At 33.9% G+C, this 24437-nt stretch overlaps 1 protein-coding gene across 1 annotated transcript in view; it reads left to right on the top strand.

Moving 5' to 3' along the window:
- The window catches only part of CPXM2 (carboxypeptidase X, M14 family member 2), a 264562-nt gene that overhangs the window by 20336 nt on the left and 219789 nt on the right, over window positions 1-24437 (top strand). The window contains exon 2 of the mRNA XM_051981609.1: window positions 12755-12853. Within this exon, the coding sequence (XP_051837569.1) occupies window positions 12755-12853 (99 nt within the window). The remainder of the gene's footprint in view (window positions 1-12754; window positions 12854-24437) is intronic.

Raw genomic sequence — 24437 nt, 5'->3', positions numbered from 1 at the left:
ATTTCTGTGGGACAGCTGCTGACAGTAGAATCTGCATCAGGAGCCAAGGATTGACTGGATGCCTTGAAGAAAGATAGATTCAAAGCTTCACAAGGATTCCTGCAGAATATCTACATTATGCTTAAGGAGAATATCTTAAGATCTCTAGAAAAAAAAAGACTTCCCTTTTCTATATATACTCTTTAAGCTTGAGTCCACTTGTTCCTGGACCCTCTTTGTAATGATGGAGGAGTATTTCAGATGGAAGAATATTTTATACCAATAATATATTTCCTAAGTAATACCTATTTCTAAAATCTAATAACCTAAGAGGATGGAACTTATGAGCTATAATACCAGAAAGCCACCTTCAACTTAGAGTCCTAAGTAGAGAATGTCATAGCTGCCCTGTGGGAACCTACAACAAGGAAGACATAGTAGTGAATCTTCTTTAGAATTGTGCCACTGATTTAAAAATATATCAGACATTGAATCATTTGAGGCCGCCAAAAACCTCCAGGGTTTGAACTTTATTTTATGGAATGATGGGAAAGAGGAGCAACATATAGGTATATAACTCATCCATTCTCTTCTTTTTTTCCCTTTTGAAAAGAAATCCTTCAAAACTATAATGTAGCAGGAAACTAGTAATTATTTTGTTCTGGTTTTAGGGTCATGGTGCCCCAGATAGATTTTAGGATATAGTTCCTTCTTATCTGCTGAGATGGTATCTGCTTATAAGCACAAAATACCTAACTTCTTCCTTTTACTTGCCCAGAAGTTTCTACATTTGAGTAAGTCCTTACTTATTTATTCAGCCAGGCACTCTTGATTTCAGGGACTTTTGCGGGTAGGCAGCTTGCCATGTTTGTTTGTGTACTTGAGCCCAGAATTGTTTCCAATCCCACAGAAATTTAGCCTTTGGTGCTGTGTTGTCACTTAGTTTAAGGGGGTGGAGGGCCAGCACCAAAAAGAGTTTGTTTGAACATACTTGGTTGTAAACAGAATTCTTTTCTGCTGTGGTGGTAGAAAGGGCTTGCTTCATTTTTAACCCATGCTGTGGGTTTTAGCTCAAGTTATTTTTTGTTTTGACTCAGAGGGATCTGATATTTAGGCTCCAGGATGAAAATTCTTCTCTCCTGAAGTGGATGACTAGGGGCAGGGGGCAGAGATAGGAATGATGAAGAATGTGCTTTGATTATATTGGCAATATCTAGATTGGATATGAAATGCCCTATTGAGGCAAAAATCTTGAAGGCTCCTGTGGAAAATCCAAAGTAAAAGCAAATATAAATTAAGATCTCCTGTAGAAGCCTACATTAGACAGAGCTTTCAGGAAAATGTGTATATTTTGAAAAGACAATACCACTAGTTTCAAAAGTAATTCCAAATGAAAGGACTTCTTAAGTAATGCTTGATATGTAACAACCACTTAAGATGTCACAATCACTGGGTATACAGAGAAAGGTAAAAGCATCCCTTTTCTTCAAGGAGCTCATAATTTAAATGGAGGAGACATAATCTAAAGGCATATATCAGTGTATATATTCTGTGTGTGTGTGTGTGTGTGTGTGTGTGTGTGTGTGTGTGTATTATAAGTGATATTCTTAGAAGTAATCTCAGAAGGAAGGTAGTCAGAACAACAAAAAAAAAACTTCCTTCTGAGGTAAGAAGGGAGAACAATCCAGGCATGAAGAAGGACAAGAGTGAAAAGGTTAGGTGAATGCTGTTGTTCCACATCCACCCTTACATATACATATAAAGGAGAAGAAGACCAGTTTCCATATTTGGGAAAATGATTGTTTCTAAACATAACTTTTAAATTATCAGGAGTATGTTTATAAGATGTGTTTCTAGTTGCTTAGCCTGAATGACAGACTTTTGTGAATAAGTTGGATTGGAACTTTGATGTGGACATACTATATCTTTATCCTTTCTTCTAATTTGGTATTCTTTTTGACCTGTTTCTAACCAACTGATGATCTGATAGGACCCACACAGCTGATTCTGAATAGACTTCTATATAGGAAAGAACTATTTCCTATCAGGGATAAAGTGAGTTTTATAAATAGTCTATGGAGATGGTTAACATTTAGTGATTCTTGCTAAAAATTCTTTAATGACACTTTGAGTAGCAAATAGCTGCCCAATTATGCTATTAACATTTTTTTTTCATGAAACAAGCTTGTGCTTGTTTGAAGCATTATAGACTTGTTATTCAGAGTAAAGTGAAATTATCATGATTATGTTATCACTGTAGTAGGTACATGATGAATAATTCTAAAATAGTATGGGTGGTATATTAAGTTATCTTGGTTATTCTCAACACATTTTGTTGTTACTAGGAGGTTATTGTTGTTGAGTTTTTTCAGTCATGTGTGACTCTGTGACCCCATTTAGGGTTGTCTTGGCAAAGATATTGGAGTGGTTTGCCAATTACTTATCCAGATGAGAAAATAGAGGCAAACAGGATTAAGTGACTTGGCTAAGTTCACATAGCTAATACATGTTTGAGGCTTGATTTAAACTCAGAAAGATGAGTCTTTCTGACACTAGTATTCTATCCATTGTGCCACCTAGTGCCCTCTAAGGAGCTAAAATAGAATTTAGAAATTACTGCTTTAGGAACTGTGTGAGTCTTAGAATTTTTTCTTTTTCTTTTTCTTCTTTTAACTACTTTTTCAACATCATTGTGAAAATGACAGGGTCTGAGTAGGATTAAAAAATAAATAAGCTTTTTTTTTTTTCTTTAAAAGGGAATGACAGTATCTTCTAGGCTCATTTGGTCCTCAAAATGGTTGGTACACTTCAGATAAAACAGAATACAGATTAAGTCGGTATGCCCTCTTCACCTATGATAACAAATATGCACTAAAACTGGGAAATCTTTGTCACACAGACTAAGCTAGTTTTTCTTTATAAAGCAGTGACATCATGTTTGAGATTTGGTCCACTGAAAGGTTAGCACTCCTCTCTGCTTCATTGGACCATTGTTGCATTGTTGATGAATATTTGGTTGATAAATGTCTCATTTTGTTCTAATCCTAAATATTAACCATTACATTGACCCAAGTGAGGTTTGACCCATAACAGCTTCTTTCTGCTTAATGTTAGCCTAGTTCCAGGACAATGGACAGAGTTCAACATCTTCAATGTTTGGTTGAACATACCAGAACTTTTAGCTCAGTAGTATTGTCTTTGAGAACTAAAGTCTTTTGAAATATTGTAAAAGAAGATTCTACAGATTTTTTTAATGTATCTAGTGTATGTAGAGTAATATGGCAGGGCTCTAGGGGAAGTTTGAATAAGGCCTAGTCCTTACTCTCTAAATTTTTATTATAAATGTGGATAAGACAATAATACTGATATAACTTAATATCACTTATTGTAGTTGAGAGTTGCAAAGCAAAGTGGTATATGAGCCCTAGGAGGTTGGGGGGGAAGAATCAATATTAATGTCAGATAATGGAAGGTTGCATAGAGAATGGATATTAAAAATAGCCTTAAAGGGAAAGAAACTATCAATCAAATTTATTTGGATTCTCATTGGTACATACCAATCCCAACTATTTCTGATTTACTCCTTAGCTTATTTCTTTTTTATTTTTCTTTTTTTATTATTAAAGCTTTTTATTTTCCAAACATATTCATAGATAATTTTTAATATTAACCCTTGAAAATCTTGTGTTCCAAATTTTTCCCTTCTTTCTTCCTACCCCTTGCCCTAGACAGCAAGTAATTCAATATGTTAAACGTGCAATTCCACAATTATCATACTGGACAAGAAAAATCAGATCAAAAAGGAAAAAATGAGAAAGAAAAATAAAAGTAGGCAAACAACAACAAAACAAGTGAGAATGTTACATTGTAATCCACACTCAGTTCCCACAGTCCTCTCTCTGGGTACAGATGGCTCTCTTCATCATAAGGCCATTGGAACTGGCCTGAATCATCTCAATGTTGAAAAGAGCCACTTACATTAGAATAGATCATTGTATAATATTCATTTTGCTATGTACAATTTTTTCTGGTTCTACTTACCTCATTTAGCATCAGTTCATGTAAGTCTCTCCCGGCCTCTCTGAAAATCATCCTTCTGATCGTTTCTTACATAATAATAATATAACATAACATTCATATACCATAACTTATTCAGCTATTCTCTGATTGATGGGCATCCACTCAGTTTCCAGTTTCTTGCCACTACAAAAAGGGCTGCCACAAATATTTTTGCACATGTGGGTTCTTTTCCCTTCTTTAAGATCTCTTTGAAATATTGGCCCAGTAGTGACACTGCTAGATCAAAGAGTATGTACAGTCTGATAGCCCTTTGGGCATAGTTCCAAATTGCTTAGCTTATTTCTTAATGTGACTTTACCAAACTTGTTTCCTCAAGTTCCCATTTTAGGCCCTTATTCTACATTGAGCAGATGACAGCCCTTTATCATGTGTTCTCTTATCTCCTTTGTCTTCAGAGCTCTCAACCTCTCTTTATCTTTACTCCTCTGTATGTCTTTACTGATAGTCACAGAGAATGAACTAGTTTTCCTACCTACTAAAGCTAACTTTTGGCCTTAAGGCCATCTTTTTCTTGTCCCTTCTAGGATGTTACTTCATTGATAATTGACAGTGTTCAACATCTTCAATGTTTGGTTGAACATACCAGAACTTTTAGCCCAGTAGTATTGTCTTTGAGAACTAAAGTCTTTTGAAATATTGTAAAAGAAGATTCTACAGATTTTTTTAATGTATCTAGTGTATGTAGAGTAATATGGCAGGGCTCTAGGGGAAGTTTGAATAAGGCCTAGTCCTTACTCTCTAAATTTTTATTATAAATGTGGATAAGACAATAATACTGATATAACTTAATATCACTTATTGTAGTTGAGAGTTGCAAAGCAAAGTGGTATATGAGCCCTAGGAGGTTGGGGGGGAAGAATCAATATTAATGTCAGATAATGGAAGGTTGCATAGAGAATGGATATTAAAAATAGCCTTAAAGGGAAAGAAACTATCAATCAAATTTATTTGGATTCTCATTGGTACATACCAATCCCAACTATTTCTGATTTACTCCTTAGCTTATTTCTTTTTTATTATTAAAGCTTTTTATTTTCCAAACATATTCATAGATAATTTTTAATATTAACCCTTGAAAATCTTGTGTTCCAAATTTTTCCCTTCTTTCTTCCTACCCCTTGCCCTAGACAGCAAGTAATTCAATATGTTAAATGTGCAATTCCACAATTATCATACTGGACAAGAAAAATCAGATCAAAAAGGAAAAAATGAGAAAGAAAAATAAAAGTAGGCAAACAACAACAAAACAAGTGAGAATGTTACATTGTAATCCACACTCAGTTCCCACAGTCCTCTCTCTGGGTACAGATGGCTCTCTTCATCATAAGGCCATTGGAACTGGCCTGAATCATCTCAATGTTGAAAAGAGCCACTTACATTAGAATAGATCATTGTATAATATTCATTTTGCTATGTACAATTTTTTTCTGGTTCTACTTACCTCATTTAGCATCAGTTCATGTAAGTCTCTCCCGGCCTCTCTGAAAATCATCCTTCTGATCGTTTCTTACATAATAATAATATAACATAACATTCATATACCATAACTTATTCAGCTATTCTCTGATTGATGGGCATCCACTCAGTTTCCAGTTTCTTGCCACTACAAAAAGGGCTGCCACAAATATTTTTGTACATATGGGTTCTTTTCCCTTCTTTAAGATCTCTTTGAAATATTGGCCCAGTAGTGACACTGCTAGATCAAAGAGTATGTACAGTCTGATAGCCCTTTGGGCATAGTTCCAAATTGCTTAGCTTATTTCTTAATGTGACTTTACCAAACTTGTTTCCTCAAGTTCCCATTTTAGGCCCTTATTCTACATTGAGCAGATGACAGCCCTTTATCATGTGTTCTCTTATCTCCTTTGTCTTCAGAGCTCTCAACCTCTCTTTATCTTTACTCCTCTGTATGTCTTTACTGATAGTCACAGAGAATGAACTAGTTTTCCTACCTACTAAAGCTAACTTTTGGCCTTAAGGCCATCTTTTTCTTGTCCCTTCTAGGATGTTACTTCATTGATAATTGTTTAGTGTAGCTTCATCTTCAATTTCACTTTTTCAATTGTCTCTTTTCCTTCTGCCTAAAAATATTTTTAGGAATTCTTTCCCTTAAAATTGGCAAAATAGCTATGACAAAAAGCTTTTCATGCTGTAATTATTTTCCCCCTTCTTTCTAAGCTTCTAGAAAGAGTAGTCTATAGTTAGTGCTACTATTTCCCCTTTTATGCCTTTCCTCTGATCTTTTATGTCACATTTGATTATGTTGACCATCTGCTTCTTGATATTGTTTCTTCCCTTATTTTTCAGGTACTCTTATGTGCTTACTGTTTCATCACCCCTTCTCAGTCTCCTTTCCTGTTTTATCTTCCTTTTCCTTTTTCCTAATCACCATTGTAAATAACTCTATCCCTTGTCCTCTTTTTTCTTTTTTACTTCTCTACTCTATCATTTTGAGATGTCTTGTATTCTTATGGCTTTAATTATTATGGTGCAAATATCTCTGTATTCAGTCATTTTCCTGATCTTAATCTCTAGTTCTGTGTTTCCAACCATCTGCTGTACATCTGATTTTGGAGAATTTATTGAATATTCTGGATAAGAATTATCTAAGATAGCAATCACTATAAGTTGGAGAAATAACCACATTATTGAAACCATAAATGCACTGATCTCTCTCTGTTTCTATGTCTGTCTGTCTGTCTAGCTCTCTCTCTTCCCCTCTCTCTCTCTCTCTCTCTTTCTCTCTCTCTCTGTCTCCTGTCTCTCTGTGTGTGTGTGTGTGTGTGTCTCTCTCTCTCCTTCCCTCCCTCTCTCTATCTCTCTGTCTATTTCTCTCTTTTTCCCTCTCTCCCCCACCCTGGAAGTACAAATGGTCTTATATAAAGATGTCTAATGGAAAAGGTTGAAAAGAAAGTTGTCATTTCCCCCTCTTCAGGTACAGAAACTTAGGACTTCCTATGTTCATGGTGTAGCTTGCCTATTGAGGGAAGTGAATATTCACCATTGTTTTTTAATTTATCTCTTAAGTTAGACTTCACATGGGAATAAATCCAGAAAGAGTGTCTAGGCAATTGGACAAAATCCAGAATTTTTACTGGCATTTCAATGGTGGAGTGACAGTTTTCTTGAAAACTGTCATTTGTTGATGGTCATGACATTTCTACCTGACTGCTGCTTAGCACTTCACTATTTGCTTTTACGTAGCTGACTTTGAAGGGGATTTCCCTATCTGTGGGAAAATATTCATTGACTGTCCTGCTGCTAGGGAAGGACAGTCTGGGGCATTCTTTCTCATCTGGACTTCTCATTTTGTAGGTTCAGGAATGCATTTAAAATTTAAGTAAAACACAGCAGGAATCACTGAATAGTATGGTATTGAAGGGTAAGGTTTCATATCCTGAAAGTTTCAGGAGAAGAATTTTTCATTTTTGCTTTGTTTGGGGGTTTTCCTGAAAATACCTTCCACAATTGAAAGGGAGTTTCTAAAAGATTTCTAAGACTGGCAAAATTCTGCTCAGCTCAGTGGACTTGGAGGGATTGAGCCAGACTAAGTGTTGTTGCAAGCTGAGAATGCTGATGAAACATATATTCTGTATTTTGTTCCATGCTCCTTAATTTAAAAAAATCAATTATGCTATACTATGCTTCTAAAAGTACAACTGTTCCCTGTTGTCAAGAAACTGCTGTTCAATGGAATAAAGGGCTAAAGGATATAATAAATCTCATAGATGATATTCTCTCTTAGATCTTCTGACTCTAGTATCTTTTGGGATAAGGAATCCCATAAGGGATCAGAATTCAATCTATGATTTCATTGATATAGGGAGTTTCTAGATGAGGATGCTCTCTCTACCAGTACAGGTTGTCATCTTCTCTACAACCTATTGTTTTAAGGAGTGGTCTAAAACAGGACTTCTTAAACTTTTTCTACTCATGACCCCTTTTCACCCAAGAAAATTTTTACATGACCCTGGATATATATAGGTATATAAAAACCACACAAATCAAACATTTACTGATAATAAATCAGACTTTTGTGACTCCCACATTTAGTTACAAGACCCCGGATGGACTTACAAGACCGTTTAAGAAGCTGGAATCTAAGCACTCAGAGGTTAAATGATTTGCCCAGAATCACAGTGTGCTTCAGAGTGGGACTTAAATTCACATTTTCTTACTTCTGAAGTCAGTTCATCATATAATACACTATATTTTCTCTTCTGAAAAGAAAGAATTTTTTTGGGAATATACTATAGTCTAATAATATATGATAACATGGAAATAGCATAATTCTGGGAGGTAGAGGGTCTGGACTCTCATCCTGGATCTGCTGCTAACTCATTGTGTCATCTTAAGTAAATCATTTTACTTTTCTGGAACTCAATTTCTGAATTAGTAAAACAAGGAATTAGATTAGTTGATTTCTAAAGTTTTCATTCTAAAATCTGTTTTCATTTCCATTTCCATTCATTCTCATTACCAATTCCCAAATTCATCCCCATTCTAAAACTCTATAATTCTATGTTGTGTTTTATCACTTTGATCTAGGTAAATTCCATTATGCATATTTATTATGTGTATCCTTTGACATCCATCAAATAGGCAAGTTATGGAGTAATGGTACAATGGAAATCTTAAGACAAGGCTTGTATCCTGAATATGCAATAACATAACTAGTTGCAGATGAACATACAATCTACAAAAATAAAGTTTAAAAAACTCACTACCAATAGAAAATGCATAATCAAAGAAAAAATTATAAGAACAAAGTTTTTTTTTTTTTAAATAGACCTATATAGACATGAATTCTGTTCAGACTAAATCATTTAAAGCCACTCCTCTACTTAGCCTGACCCTGAATTCCTTAGCTATGCCTAAAATGTAAATATGTTCTATTGTCTGAGTAATCTAAGTCCCTTAAAAATGGTTGTTATAATGAGAAGACTGAATCTCTGCGTTCAATGGAATTCCTCTCCCTGGCCCCCCAAAACCTTATTTTTGTATTAATTACTTCAATAAATTCATGAAAGATAATTCATGAAAGCTAGACCTGGCAAAGGGAATATTGGCTTTTCTTAAAATCATACCTTTTTTTTTTTTGTCTTGCTTTTCCCATCAGTATTTGAAACTAATAATAAATAGTATTTTGCTAACTTGTTAAAAAATTATTTTGGGATTATATTGAGATATAGTGTGGAATAGTGGGGAGAAAGCTGATCTTGGAGAAAGGAAAATGAGTTCAAGCCCTTCCTTGGTATACGTAATAGTTATGTGACTCTGGACAAATTATTTACCTCCCAGTGTTCTATGTGGGAATCAATGACAACAAGTTGCTGATCTATATAAATACAGTTTTCTCATCTGGATGTTCTCTATACCAATGAAAATACAAATCCAGCATCTATTCTCTTTCCTTCTCTATATAGTCATGGTGATCACTCAGAAAATGGAGAAAAACTATAGCACAACTCCTATTGTTTTTTTAAAAAGCTAAGAAAATTGGTAAGAAAGTGAATGAATTGACTGTTACTATATTTGGTCCCACAATTTAATAAATCGTCTTATGTTGTATATTTACTTTTGTCCTTTTTTCCTTGAACATGGACAATTATTAAAGTTCTGAACAGAAAATATGGATCACTTTAATTTATAATGAAATGAGTAAAGATTTATGGAAGGATAAAGAATATAACAGGTTGGGTGATTTCCATTTGTCATACAAGTTCAAAATGCCTTAGCATCCCTAAACATCCTAAGTTTGTTTCAACTCAGAAGCCAACTTGCTATCATTGTATCACTCCATTCATTGCTTTGAATATGGTAGAATCTTAATAAACAGTAACAGAAAGCATGGGCCTCCTTAATTTATAATTGAAACATTTCTTGTTGGCTTCAGGCTACTTAGAATAAATGTTTATTGATACTTTTTGTTTTCATATCGTTAACTTTCCTAATGAATCCTTCCCTTCTTCTCTTAGAGAACTGTCCCTTAAAATAAAGAATCAAGAGGGAGAAAAATAATTCAGAAATTAGCCAAATATAGAAAAATTGGGCATTATAGCACACTCTTTTTCCATAACACATCTTTGCCAAGAGGTTGGGGGGAGGGATGGGATTTGCCAGTTGACTTTATAAGATTAGAAGCTAGAGAATAGTTAAAAGTTCTCATTGGTAGGAGAATTTTTTCAGAAAAAGCGAAAGAATATGGGGTCTAAAGTCAGAAGACCTCATTTCAAAGCAAATCTCAAGTGCTTTCTGACAGACTGACCTAGGCCCTATCACATCATTTCCTTAGGCTTCAGTTTTCTAATCTATCAAATGATGGAACTGGACTGGGTTACCTCTGAGATCCCTTGTAGCTCGGTGATCCTGACTCAAAAATCTAGTCTCCGTTTCCCCTCCTCTCCATAAGTGCAAGGTATCAAGCTGGGTGATGAGTAAGATACAAATCTTTTTGTTGCCAAAAATGGCCTTTAATGTGTTTACACTCCAGTTGAGAGAGGTAAGGCATATATACAAGTAATTGTCCTAGAAAATAAACTAAAAATAAACAAAAAGGAATATAAGGATTTCTAAGAGGAAGACCTGCTGGGGATTGGAGGGATGAAAAGTGGTCCTGGAGAAAATAGCATTTTGAAGTACACCAAGAAATATCATCAAAATTTGAATGGACATAGTCATTTTTGGGAGGACTGGCATAGGGAAATATGACCAAAAATATGAGCATAGGAAAGTAGAATATATTTGAGAAATTATAAATTGTTATGGACCAGAACTCCGAACTTGAAACAGAAGATTCTTACAAGGCACTAAGTCAGTGAAATTGATAGAGACAGTAGTTACCTAATTTAGCATGGTTCAGTATGATTGATTTAATCATACAAGGAGATGGTATGGGCCAGAACTTGAAACAAGGTACTAAGTGGAATTGAGGAAACAATGGTTAAATCTAGTTTAGCATTGATTTAATCCTACAACAAATAATGGTTTCCTAGTGATATAATGATTGGTGTATACTTAGTGTGGAGCATATAAGCTAGGAGCCTTAGCCAGGAGACATTTGGAGAAAAGGCAAAAAACTGGCAACAGGAGCTTAAGCTCTCGGAACTAAGGAGAGAGATAGGCCTCCAAGAAAGCTAACTGGGCCCCAGGAAAGGATACAAGATTTTGAAAGAGATAATAAAGGATTTGGACTTTAACACCTGACTACTTGTGTGGTGATTACTGAACTGAAATGAAGGCTGCCTCCAGAGACCCCAAGAAAACCTCAACAGAAAACATTACATTTTAGAGAGACTATTACAATAAATAATCCAGTTTGACTATAATAGAAGGTACACAAAGGAAAGAGACTTGAAACAAAGCATGAAGAGGGTACGGAATAGATAATTAAGGAACTTACACAAATATTTTCCTTAATTATGTTATTAATCAGGATGGTACAGTGAATAGAATGTTGGACTGGGTATAAGAAAGACCTGAGTTGGAATCTCATTTCAGAAACTTACTAGCTATGTGATCTTGAGTAAGACAATTAACCCTTGTCTGCCTCAATTCCCCATATATAGGAATAATAATAACAAGTACCTCTCAGTGTTGTAATAATAATAATAAAAATAAACCAAAGCTAATTGTAGCAGCTAGCACTTATATAGAATTTAATTTTAATTTTTTTAACTTTGTTTTTAACACATTATTTTATGAATCACATTGGGAAAGAAAAATCAGAGCAAAAAGGAAAAACCATGGAGGAGATAAAAAAAAAAAAAAAAAAGAAGTGAACATTGCATGTGCTAATTTACATTCAGTTTCCATAGTTCTTTTTCTGGATGCAGATGACATTTTCTGTCCAAAGTCTATTGGGATTGCTTTGGATCAATGAACCACTGATAAGAACCAAGTCTTTCATAGTTTGTCATTGCACATTCTTGCTGTAATTGTGTACAATGTATTCCTGGTTCTGCTTGGTTAGCTCTGCATCAGTTCACAGACATTTTCCCTAGGCCTTTCTAAAATCAGCTTGTTCATCATTTTTTAAAGAACAATAATATTTCATTACTTTCATATACCACAGCTTGTTCAGCTATTCCCCTTTGATGGATATCTACTCATTTTCCTATTCTTTGCCACCACAAAAAGAGCTGCTATGAACATTTTTGCACATGTGCATCCTTTTCCCTCCTTTATGATTTTCTTGGGTACAGAACTTGGGTCAAAGCCTATGCACAGTTTTATAGACCTTTGGCAGATTGTTCTCCAGAATGGTTGGATCATTTCACAACTGCATCAACAATTCATTAGTGTCCCAAGTTTACCACATCCCCTCCAACATTTTTCATTATTTTTCCTGTCATTTTAACTAATCTGATAGGTGTGAGGTGATAATTCAGAGTTGTTTTAATTTGCATTTCTCTAATCAATAGTGATTTAGAGCATTTTTTCATATAACTATAAATTCCTTTAATTTCATCATCTGAAAATTGTCCATTCATATCCTTTGACCATTTATCAATTGGGGGATAAACATATAGAATTTGAAAGTTTGCAAAGCTCTTTAAAATATTTATAAAGCTCTTTAAAAAAACTTAATGTACTCCACAAATGCTATTTATTATTGTGGTGGTGGTTGTTGTTTTCATTTTTATATGGTGATACAAAGCATTTACAAAAGTAAAGTTGTATGTCCTTCCCATAGGCAAAAATGGCAATAGGAAAAGTGAAAAGACCAGGAGTCATGACAGATTCTCAAATGGAGACTATGAATCCCAAATTGTTTCTGAAGATATCAGAGAAAGTAAGTAGTGAATCTTTTCCATATCCCTATTCTTTCACATCTATGGTCTTTGTATGGTTAATGACTAAATGGTTGGAAACCTTGTAGAAAATTCATTCTTAGTCCATGTAGTGTAGAATCATATGAAGTAATCAGACACTAATTATGATTAATATGCTTAGTCATTTGTGTGTTATGTTGTTTTGTTTTTGCCTGAGAAATGTCATTTTTTCATAGAAAACATATTTTCATGTTAGCCACATTGCAAAAGAAAACAGTCACAAAAAACCACAACTAAGTTTTTCAATGTGCAATCAGAGTGAACCAGTTCTCTCTCTGGAGGTGGGTAGCATTTTTCATTATGGAACTTTTGGAATTGCCTTGGATTCCTCCCTGTCTTGATCAGAATGGACTTTCACAATTGATCATTCTTACAATGTTGCTATTATTATTTATAATGTTTTCCTCACTTCACTTTGCATTTCATATAAGTCTTCCCAGGGTTTTCTGAAACCATCCTGCTCTTTGTTTTTTATAGCACAATAGTATTCCTTCACAATCATATACCACCACTTTTGTTCAGCCATTCCCCAAATGATGGATATGTACTCAATTTCCAAATCTTTGCCACTACAAAAAGAATTCCTTTAAATATTTTTGCACAAATAGGTGCTTTTCACTTTTTAAAAATTTTCTTTGGGATATAATCCTAGTAATGGTATTGGTGAGCCAAGGTGTATATATATAGTATTATAGCCCTTTGAATGTAGTACCAAATTGTTCTCTAGAATGGCTAGACTAATTTATGTCTCCATCAACAGGACATTAATATCCAAATTTTTCCTCATCTCCTCCAGCATTTGTCATTTTTCTATTTGTGTCATGTTAGCCAATCTGATTGGTGAAAAGTGGTATCTCAGTTTAATTTATAATTTCTCTAATCTGTAGCAATTTAGATAATTTTTTCATATGAAAAACAAGATCATCCACTGGACCCTGGCCATCATCGGTTGTGTTTACTTTTGTCTTGCCATTGGACTTTGATAGCTCTAGTTGACAGTGACTTTGTGTAATCTCACTTAAGTCCAAGTGATATGCATGTCAAAAGAAATCACTTATATCATTTTATGATTTTTACTTACCTTAAGGTCTTGTGGTGATAGTGAAGTGACTATAAGTCACAAATCGGTACATAGATGTATGGGATCATCTTCTCACTGGACTGAAACAACAGTGAATTCCACAGCCCCATGGGTATGAGATCAACCTTGTTTAAAGTCCACACTGCTGACTTCCTGGTGTGAGGAAAGAAATAGAAAAAGCACCCTAAAAATTATCTGCTTCTCCTACCTGACCTGATGACCAAGGCAGGTGGGGATCCCATCTTAAAAAACAAAAACAAAAAATGTACAAAAACTTTTATGATACTCCCAAGATCTCTCTGATCGATTATGAGACATTGAGACAATGGGACAGAACCCTGTATCTACTGTGCTTTATTAGCAAAGCAGAATTGTAATAGGAGATGCAAAGATTTAGGGACATATTCATTCCAGACGTTTATGTGAACTATTTGTGTCTAATCTCTGGTAGAGTCTTCTAAGCTCATGTTGGTCTAATCAACAGTTGGACACACTGTACCTTGTCCTCAACATAGATGTTTTGGTCCTCTTTGAACACGACAAGTAACTGACTAATTTCTAAAAACTGTCTATTCATATCCTTTGACCATTTATCAACTGGACAATGGCTCATATTTTTATATTTGGCTCAGATTCCTACATAGCTTAGAAATGAGTACTTTATCAGAAAAAAAACTTGATTTTTCCTAGTTTCCTGTTTTCCTTTTAATTTTCACTGCATTAGTTTTGCTTGTACAAAGATGCTTTTTAATTTCACATAATCAAAATTATTCACTTTACTTCACATTATGTTCTCTATTTCTTCTTTTGCCATAAACTCTTCTTTTCGATAGATCTGACAGGAACATTTTTTAATGCTCCTCTAATTTACTTATATCACTTTTTTATGACTAAATGATTTATCCAAGTTGACCTTATCTTGCTATATGTTGTGCGATGTCAATCTATGCCTAATTTTTTTTTTTTTTTTGCCTAACTGCTTTCCAATTTTCCCAGAACTTTTTGTTAAATGGGGGTTTTTATTCCCGAAACTTGAATCTTTAGGTTTGTCAAATACTAGGTTACTGTAATCATTAATTACAATGTATTGTTTACCCAATTTGTTTGACTGATCCGTTGTTCTATTCTTTAGCCAGTACCAGCTTTTACTTTGTACCATTTTATAGTATAGTTTGAAATCTGGCAATACTAGGTTCCCTTTCTTCACATTTTTTTTCATTGATTCCCTTGATATTATTGATATTTTGTTTTTCTAGGTGAATTTAGTTGTTATATTTTCTACCTCTATAAAATAATTCTTTGATAGTTTCATTTGTATGACACTGAATAAGAAAATGTAACTTTTATTATGCTGTATCATTTTATTATGAGTAATTAATAATTCTCTAATTATTTAGATCTGTCTTTATGTTTTGTGATTGTGTTGACATAATTCCTAGATTTGTCTTGACAGGTAGACTCCCAAATATTTTATGTTGTCTGCAATTATTTTAAATGGAATTTTTCTTTCTAGCATTTCCTGCTGTATTTCACTGACTTATGCTTTAGTTTAGTTTATATTCTGCAGCCTTGCTAAAATTGGCAATCATTTCAGCTAGTTTTTAGAATATACTATAATATATTTGCAGTTTTATTTTCTTATTGCCTATTTTTATTTCTTCAATTTCCTTTTCTTGTCTCATTGTGATAACTAGCATTTCTAATTTAATATTAAAAATAGTGATGAGGTGATGGACACTCTTGTTTCTCCCTTGATCTTATTAGGAAGGCTTCAGATGTATCCCCATTATAGATAATGCTTTCTCCATTGCACCATTGAAATGCCCTCCTCTTATTATGTGATCTCTGTGAAAGTACTGGAGAGAGGTATAAATAATGGACTTTGAGAGTTCTGAGAATAGAGGGATAACTTCTTGGAGTTTGAACAGCTAATGACCCTGCCCCATTTTTGACTTATTGTATTAACTCTCCAAAGCTTACAGTACACACATAATCCTTTGGATTCAAGGCCATTGAAGAAACTGGAGACTCTCTCTTTTAGATTGAAAGAATGAGTGGGATGCCCAGAGATCCAGTCCAGAATAATAAGATATGGATCCTCTGATGGAGAGGAATATGGTAGATACCTGACCTCTAAGTAAACTGAAAAAAAAGAGCAATAAAATGTTTGAGAGAATATAACCTAAAGAGATCTAATTCAGTTTCTATTGATCAACAAGGAACAGAAGCAGCTACACCCAAAGAAAGAACACGGGGAAATGAATATAAACTGCTTGCATTTTTGTTTTTCTTCCTGGGTTATTTTTACCTTCTGAATCCAATTCTCCCTGTGCAACAAGAGAACTGTTCAGTTCTGCACACATATATTGTATCTAGGATATACTATAACCTATTTAACATGTTTAGGACTGCTTGCCCTCTGGGGGAGGGGGTGAAGGGAGGGAGGGGAAAATCAGAATAGAAGTGAGTGCAAGGGATAATGTTGTAAAAAATTACCCTGGCATGGGTTCTGTCAATAAAAAGTTATTTAAAAAAAAGAGAGAGAGAATATAACCATAGATAAGCCACTTACTTACTCTAGTGTTTGATTTCTTGATCTCTCATCTTTTTTTGTCTCTTCAAATAAATAGTTGGGTCAGAGAATCAATACCCTATTGTCCTATCTAAGGACTTCATACTGGAGAAAAGTAAGCAGGGCATTTTAAGAGAAATGATCTGATTAGTAACTAGGTAACCAAGGTCTTTCCAGACATGCTGGTATATGGAAATCTATATGCAATTTGAAAATTGAATTGTCAACCAGGAAGCTCAGTGGTTAAAAGCTTAAAAACTCTCTGAAGTAACTAAAGCATATGAAGTGGTAATTAATGTACTCTTTTCATATAAGAAGAGTTATTGCGATGGTCTTTGTTGACTTATTAAATATTGTGACCAATTGTTACATCTGGCATTCAATTTCAGGTATGTATTTAATTCCATTTGGAGCTTGTAGGAAAGGGTGCAGAAATTCAACAGAACTGAAACCAAACTGAATTGGACAAATTGCTGTTGAGGAAGTATAAGAAAATTACCATGCATTGCCTACTGAGTAGAGAGCTGGTTTTGAAGCCAGAAGGATGCTAGGTGGTAGAGATGGATAACTTCTATTAAACCCCTAGTATGTGCCAGGAACTGTACTAAATACTTTTTAAAAATATTATTTGATCTTCACAAGTGACTTGTGAATTAGATACTATTATTATCCCCATTTTACAGTTGAGAAGTAAAGTGACTTGCCCAAGATTACATAGCAAGTCTGAGGCTAGATTTGAACTCGGAAGCTAAATTTCTCTCTAAGGAAACTAGACTCAAAGATTTTTTTTTTCAATTGAAAGGACTTTAAAGGAATTTTGTCAATCTTTTTTTAAAAAATAAATGTGTAGAGGGCTGAAATTATTGAGTCAATGCACTGAGGTCAGGACTGCCAAACACTTGAGGCTAATTACCAATTGGACAATACTCTGTGGGTTTATGTTTGGAAAATGGTCCTTCCCACTATCCTGTGCTGGATCAATGATTGATGTATACAGAGGATTGTAGGAGGGACTAGGGGGTGGAGTAAGACTAGCCAGAGTCACTCTTTGGTGGTAGATGAGGAAAAAGGTGGTTGAGATTCTGCATCCTGTTCAATTCTGAGTCTAAAGACCAAGAATAAAGACTGAGGACTTTTGCTTATCCTGACTCCGGCTGATTCTGGGGTATCCTGGGTTAGGGTTCACATAAATGATGGAACTAAGACCAAGAAAAGGCATTATTCCAAGATAATCCTAAATAAGAGTTGGATGTTACCTTTATTAATAACTTTTTGAAATTCCAATGAAAAATTTATTCTTTGGATCCTAAATTATGATTGTTATCTGAAAGCTACTCCATTTCTTAGATAACTCAATGAAAAGACTTTGGAAAAAAACATTGGATTTGGATTTGAGTGACCTGGGTTCAATTCCTGGCTATACTGTTTTCTGCTTGTTTCTGAGGAAGTCCTTTCACTTCCCTGGACCTCAGCATTTTCCTCCAGATAATTGGAGGGTTTTATTAAATAATTACTGGCTCCTTTCCAACCCTATATTCATAATCCTTTGCTTGTGAACAGGAGTTTTTTATGCTCTTTCCATTGTCTTGTGACTTGAATACTGGCACTGTTAATTTAATGTCTAAGTTGTCTGGCTCTTTACTGGTACAAATTAAATTTCCCCAAAAACCTTCTGAGCATGTTAATGGTTTCAATGTAGAGGGCTGTGTTAACACATGGTACTGAGACTTTTGCAAATTCTGGTCTAAGACCCTCTGCCTATGTTAGCAACACAACAATTCCCAAATTGACAGCTTTGGATTTGGGCACATAAACTCTTGAAGTTCAGAGGCTGTATTTTTAATCCACTTTTTAATGCACAGTAAGAGTGGCAATAAATGACTTCCAGTTGTATTTTTACAACCTCAGCTGAACTGGAGAAAGGACCCTTCTGGCCAAGCTCAAGGCATCCATTTCCCAGTGGATTGTAATTCAAGTGGTATAGAAAGTTTATATAAAATTTATCTTCAACATTGACACCCAAAACAAATGGAAGTTCAGTTCCATAATATTATTGTGATTGTGTGGTTGGTCATTCTTGTATATTTGGGTTCATGGATTGTTAGAGCTCAGGAAATCCTTGAGATTATCCTGCCCCAAACCTTCCATTTTTCAGAGGAAGACTCTAAGTCTAGCCAAACAATGAGTAAAGGAAATGTCAGAAGTTAAATCAAGTTCTTCCTACTTATCGTTCAGTGTTCTTTCTTTCTCTGAGACTATATTCCCACAACTTGACATTTATTTTTGTTTGCTAAACCTGGAGGGGGAAAGTAACTTGGTCAGTCAGATAGTGAGTTAATGGTAGAGTCATGATTCCAACCTAGCTCTATCTTTTTTTCATAAAATTTTATTTATTTTATTTTTAATACAAATTGTTTTATGAATTATGTTGACAGAGAAAAATAAGAGCAAAAGGGAAAAACCATGGGAGAGAGAAAAAAAAAAACAGAAAAAAGAAGTGAACATAGTATGTGTGGATTTACATTAAGTCTCTTTACATCTTTTTCTAGATGCAGATAGCATTTTCTGTCCAAAGCCTTGGATTGCTGAACCACTTTCATAGTTGATCATCACATATTCTTGCATCAGTTCATGTAAATCTGCCCAGGCCTTTCTAAAATCTTAAAACATTAAAAATATTTTCTGCAATTGTGAAAATCAAAATTCACTCTTATAGAATAGCTCACTACTTAAGAATGGCAGACAAATACTGTCTTTTAGAATAACAATAATAATGAAAAGAGTTTTTAGGATTTAGAGCAGGAAGGAATCTTTGATATAGTTTAGTACCTGTTTTATAGATAAAGAAACTGAGGCTTAGAGAGATTATATGGTAGCCCAAGGTCACTCAGTAAGAAGAGTCCAGGCTGAGATTTGAGCATTGGTCCTCTGCATCTACATACAGTGTACTATGTGGACTCTATAGCCTTTTAGTCAACAAGGTCCATAAGAAAATACAATATCCAGCACCAAGATACAAGGCACTGGCAGCATCATACACTGGTTATGTAAACTGATCTCCACAGCAACTTGTGAGTTCGGTGTTACTATAATTTCCAATTTATAATTGAGTCAGGCAGAGGTCAAGTTTACTGAGGTCACACAGCTAATAAGTTTCTGAGGCAGGATTTAAGCTCAGTTTTTCTGGACTATCTACTTGTTCCATTAATCTGTTCCCTGCTCCAACTAGATAAGCAAAGTTTCCTCCATCGAGTGCCAAAACTTTTAAAAATAGATCAATTTTTGTAAGGAATATTTTAAAATGTATCACAAATTTCCCTTTTTCCTTAAACATAGAGTATAGAACAAATATATAAGAACTGGAGTTATCTCGATGAATATCCATTATTGAAATATGGAGTGAAAGAATTCTCTATTTTTCTTTTTCTTTCTCTTCTCCAGATGCCAGGTTATCAGTAATCACTTCTACTTTTGTCACTGTACACAGCGTCACTTATCTCCTTTTCATTTGTTTCTTCATCTCTTCCTATCAGGCTTGGAAGACAAGTACTTAGAGTATAATGTTGAGTGAAAATCAGTACAGCTGTGAATGAAGGTCTAAGAAGATAAAAAGCAAGATGTGGGCTCAGTGACTACTATTTTAGCATACTCAAAAGACCTTTAAAAAAAATAAAATTCTTTATTTTAGAATGAATTGTGGAGTTGGGATTATTGGAAATCTCACCTCTGATTATCTATGGTATTATTTTACTATCATAATTGCCTAAAATGAATCATAATATTAATATGTTATTTAAATAGACTGCTTTCCTAAAGAAAAATATTTTGTCAGCAGCCAGTCTATCCAGAGGAACTAAAGACATCAAGAGAACTGGAAAGTTTCATGGCAAAAAATTTCTCTAATTATAAAGCTGTCTGCAAAATATAATTTACAAAAGAAAATTTCAAGTTCACTGAATAGAAAACTTGATTTGAAATATTCAATATAAAGATGGCAACGATGTCAAAAATGCAGGGAGGTTCTGAATTTGCTCTTCTCAGTGCTATTGATGAATTAAAGAATCATCTTTTGCTTTTTAAAAATTGTCTTTTCCTCCAAATTGTCTTTAATAAAGGGGAAAAAGGTAATAGATTCCCTATTCTCCATCCCAACTGCTGTTGATTTCTATTGTGTATGTATATATATATATATATATACATATATATATGCACATATATACATATATTTATATCTGCAGCTATATCTATCTATATCTATATATACCATAACATCAAAAAAGATGTCACATTCATCATAGGGGATTGTAATGCTAAAGTTGGAAATGAAAAGATAATCGGAATAATCAAACCGCCAAGTTTGTCATGAAAGTACAAAATAAAGCAGTACAGAGACTAATGGAGTTTTCTCAAGATAATATACTAGTCAAACGATCTTTTTCAATAACCCAAAAGGTTGCTATACACATAGATATATCCAAATGATCATAATAGGAATGAGATTGATTAAATACTTTGTAGCTAAAGGTGGAGAAGCTGTATTCAGTTAAAAGAAAACCTAGAGCTGACTATGGATCATATCATGAGATTCATATTGTGAAATTCAGACTGTATAAGTATTGCTTAACTAGGGCTTCTTAAGCTTTTTCCCACTCATGACCCCTTTATGTCTGAGAAATTTTTACATGACCCCAGGTATGTAGGTATATAAAATAGATATGCAAATCAAACCTTTACTGATAATAAATCATAAGTAAATTTATTTTTAATTTTTTAAATGTTTGATTTTCAAAACACATGCATAGATAGTTTTATCATCCACCCTTATGTTCCAAATCCTATTTTCTCCCTTCTTTAACTCCACCCTCCTCTCCCAGATGGTAAGTAATCCAATACATGGTAAATGTGCAGTTCTTCTATACATATTTCCACAAATTGATCTATACTTTTCTTTCTCTGCTTTGATCTTACCAGGTATAGGTATCAGCATTATATCTGTGTCATAAAAAGAATTTGGTAGGATTCCTTCTTTCCCTATTTTTACAAATAATGTGCATAATATTGAAATTAATTTTTCTTTAAATGTTTAGTAGAATTCACTTGTAAATCCATCTGGCCCAGGAGATTTTATCTTAAGGAGTTGATTAATAGTTTGTTCAATTTGTTTTTTTTGAAAATGGGACAAGTTAAGTAATTTATTTTCTCTGCTGTTAATCTGGGCAAGCTGTATTTTTGTAAGTATTCTTCTATATCACTCATTATCAGATTTATTGACATACAGTTAGGCAAAATAGCTCCTAAGTATTGTTCTAATTTCTCTTCATTAGTGGAAAGTTCACCCTTTCCATTTTTGCTACAAACAATTTGAATTTCTTCTTTATTATTTTTAATGAAATTAGCTAAATGTTTATTTTGTTGTTGTTTTTTTATAAAACTAACTTTGTTTTATTTATTAATTAAATATTTAATAATTTAAATAAATTTTCTTACTTTTGATTTTATTAATCTACTCTTTTTATTTTCAGAATTTCAAATTTGGTATTTAATTAGGGGTTTTTGAATTTGTTCTTTTTCTAGATTTTTTAGCTGCATGCCCAATTCATTAATTTTCTCTTTCTCTATTTTATACAAGTAAGCATCTAAAGATATAAAACTTCCCCTGAAAATTGCTTTGGCTGCATCCCATAATTTTTGTATGTTTTCTCATTATTCTAATGCTCTTGGATGAAACTATCAATTGTGTCTATGATTTGTTGTTTCACCCATTCATTCTTTAAGATTAGATTATTTAGTTTTCAATTAGTTTTTGTTTTATTTTTCCCTGGCCTTTTATTACATGTAAATTTTATTGCATCATGATCTGAAAAAGATGTGCTTACTATTTCTGTCTTTTTGCATTTGATTTTGTGGTTTTATGTCCTAATACATGATCAATTTTTGTGTAAGTTCCATGTACTGTTAAAAAAAGTATATTCCTTTCTGTCTCCATTTAATTTTCTCCAAAGGTCTATTATAACTAACTTTTCTATAATACAATTTACTTTCTTAGCTTCTTTCTTATTTATTTTGTGGTTTACAAAATAATCTTATTTTATCTAGTTTAATTATTTATTTATCTAATTTATCTAGTTCTGATACAGGTTTAGATCTCCCACTAGTATAGTTTTGCTGTCTATTTCTTCTTGAAGTTCTCTTAACATCTCCTCTAGGAACTTGGATGCTATACCACTTGGTACATATATTTTTAGTAATGATATTATTTCATTATCTGTGGTACCCTTTAGCAAAAGGTAATTTCCTTCCTTATCTCTTTTAATTGGATCTATTTTGATCACTACCTCTGACTTTTTTTTTTTTACTTCAGCTGAAGCATAATTCATTCTGCTCCAGCCTTTACCTTTATTCTGTATGTATCACTTTATTTTCAGTGTGTTCCTAGTAAAGAACATACTATAGGAGTCTGGCTTTTAATCTTGTCTGCTATCTGCATCTATTTTATGGGAGAGTTCATTCCCTTCATGTTCACAGTTAAATCACTAACATTGTTGTTCACAACATCTTATTTTCCCCAAATTTTACTTTTCTCATTCCTTTTCCCCTTTCCCTCTTCACCATTGTTTTGCTTCTGACCATAATCTCCCTCAATCTGTCCTCCCCTTTTACGGCCCCTCCCTCCTTACTTATCCCTATCCCCTTTTACTTCTCCTTTCTATTACCTCCCTCTTTCCTTCCCCCCTTTCCCTCCTTCTTTCCCAGAGGATGAGACAAGTTTCTATATTAAAATAAATATGTCTAATATTCTCTGTTTGAGCCAAATCCAATGAGATTAAATTCACAAAATCCTCACCCCCCTTCCTTTTTCCCTCAACTGTAATAGGTCTTTTTTTTTTGCCTCTTCATGTGATATAATTTACCCCATTTTTCCTCCTATTCACTCTTTTCCCAGTATAATCCATTTTCTACCTGTATCTTCTCTTTTATATCATCACAATAAAGTCAAATTATATCTATCCTCTCTAAATATATCCCTAACAAGGATATAGTTCCCAAGAGTTAAAAGTATGCCATCTTTCCATATAGGGTTGTAAACATTTTAACTTTTAAAAATGTAGTTTTTTTTAATGATTTTTTAACCTTTTTATGTTTTTCTGGAGTTCTCTATTTGAAGATCAAATTTTCTGTTCAGTTCTGGAATTTTCATCAAAGATAAATGAAAATCCCTTTTTTATTAAATGCCATTTAATAATACTTAATTTTGCTAGACAATTGATTCTTGGCTGCAGTCCAAGCTTTTTTGCACTCTGGAATATCATTTTCCAGACCATTTGATAATTTAAACTGAAAATGGCTAGGGTCTGGGCAATCCTGATTGTGGCTCCTCAATATTTGAATTGTTTTTTCTGGCTGCTTGCAGTATTTTCTCCTTGATCTGCTAATTCTGAAATTTAGTACAATATTTTTGGAATTTTCATTTTGGGATCTCTTTCAAGAGATGATCAGTGGATTCTTTCAATGACTATTTCAGCCTCTGGTTGTAAGACATCAAGGCAATTTTTCTTGATGATTTCTTGAAAAAATGTTGTATAGACTCCTTTTTTTTTTCATCATGATTTTCATGTAGTGCAATAATTCTTAGATTGTCTCTCCTGGATCTATTAATCCAACACCATCACTCTTGAGAAGTGGGAAGCTGCCCAAGATCACAGTTCATGGTCGATCCAGAGTTCAGATCCTGGTCTTAGATATTCACTCCCTTTTTGAGCAGTTTAGCCATGGATGCCAGGCAGACCAACCTCATCTGCCCTTTCCCTCCCTCATTCTGAAGTCTCTGCTAAAATGGGCTCTGAATGGTAAAAGGCTAAACCAGAATTAGAGCTAATGGGGACCTTATTTT

The sequence above is a fragment of the Antechinus flavipes genome, chromosome 2 (assembly GCF_016432865.1).
Source record: "Antechinus flavipes isolate AdamAnt ecotype Samford, QLD, Australia chromosome 2, AdamAnt_v2, whole genome shotgun sequence".
NCBI classification, from domain to species: domain Eukaryota; kingdom Metazoa; phylum Chordata; class Mammalia; order Dasyuromorphia; family Dasyuridae; genus Antechinus; species Antechinus flavipes.
Note: the sequence above shows the minus strand (reverse complement) of the source record. Positions and strands in the feature narration are given on the sequence as shown.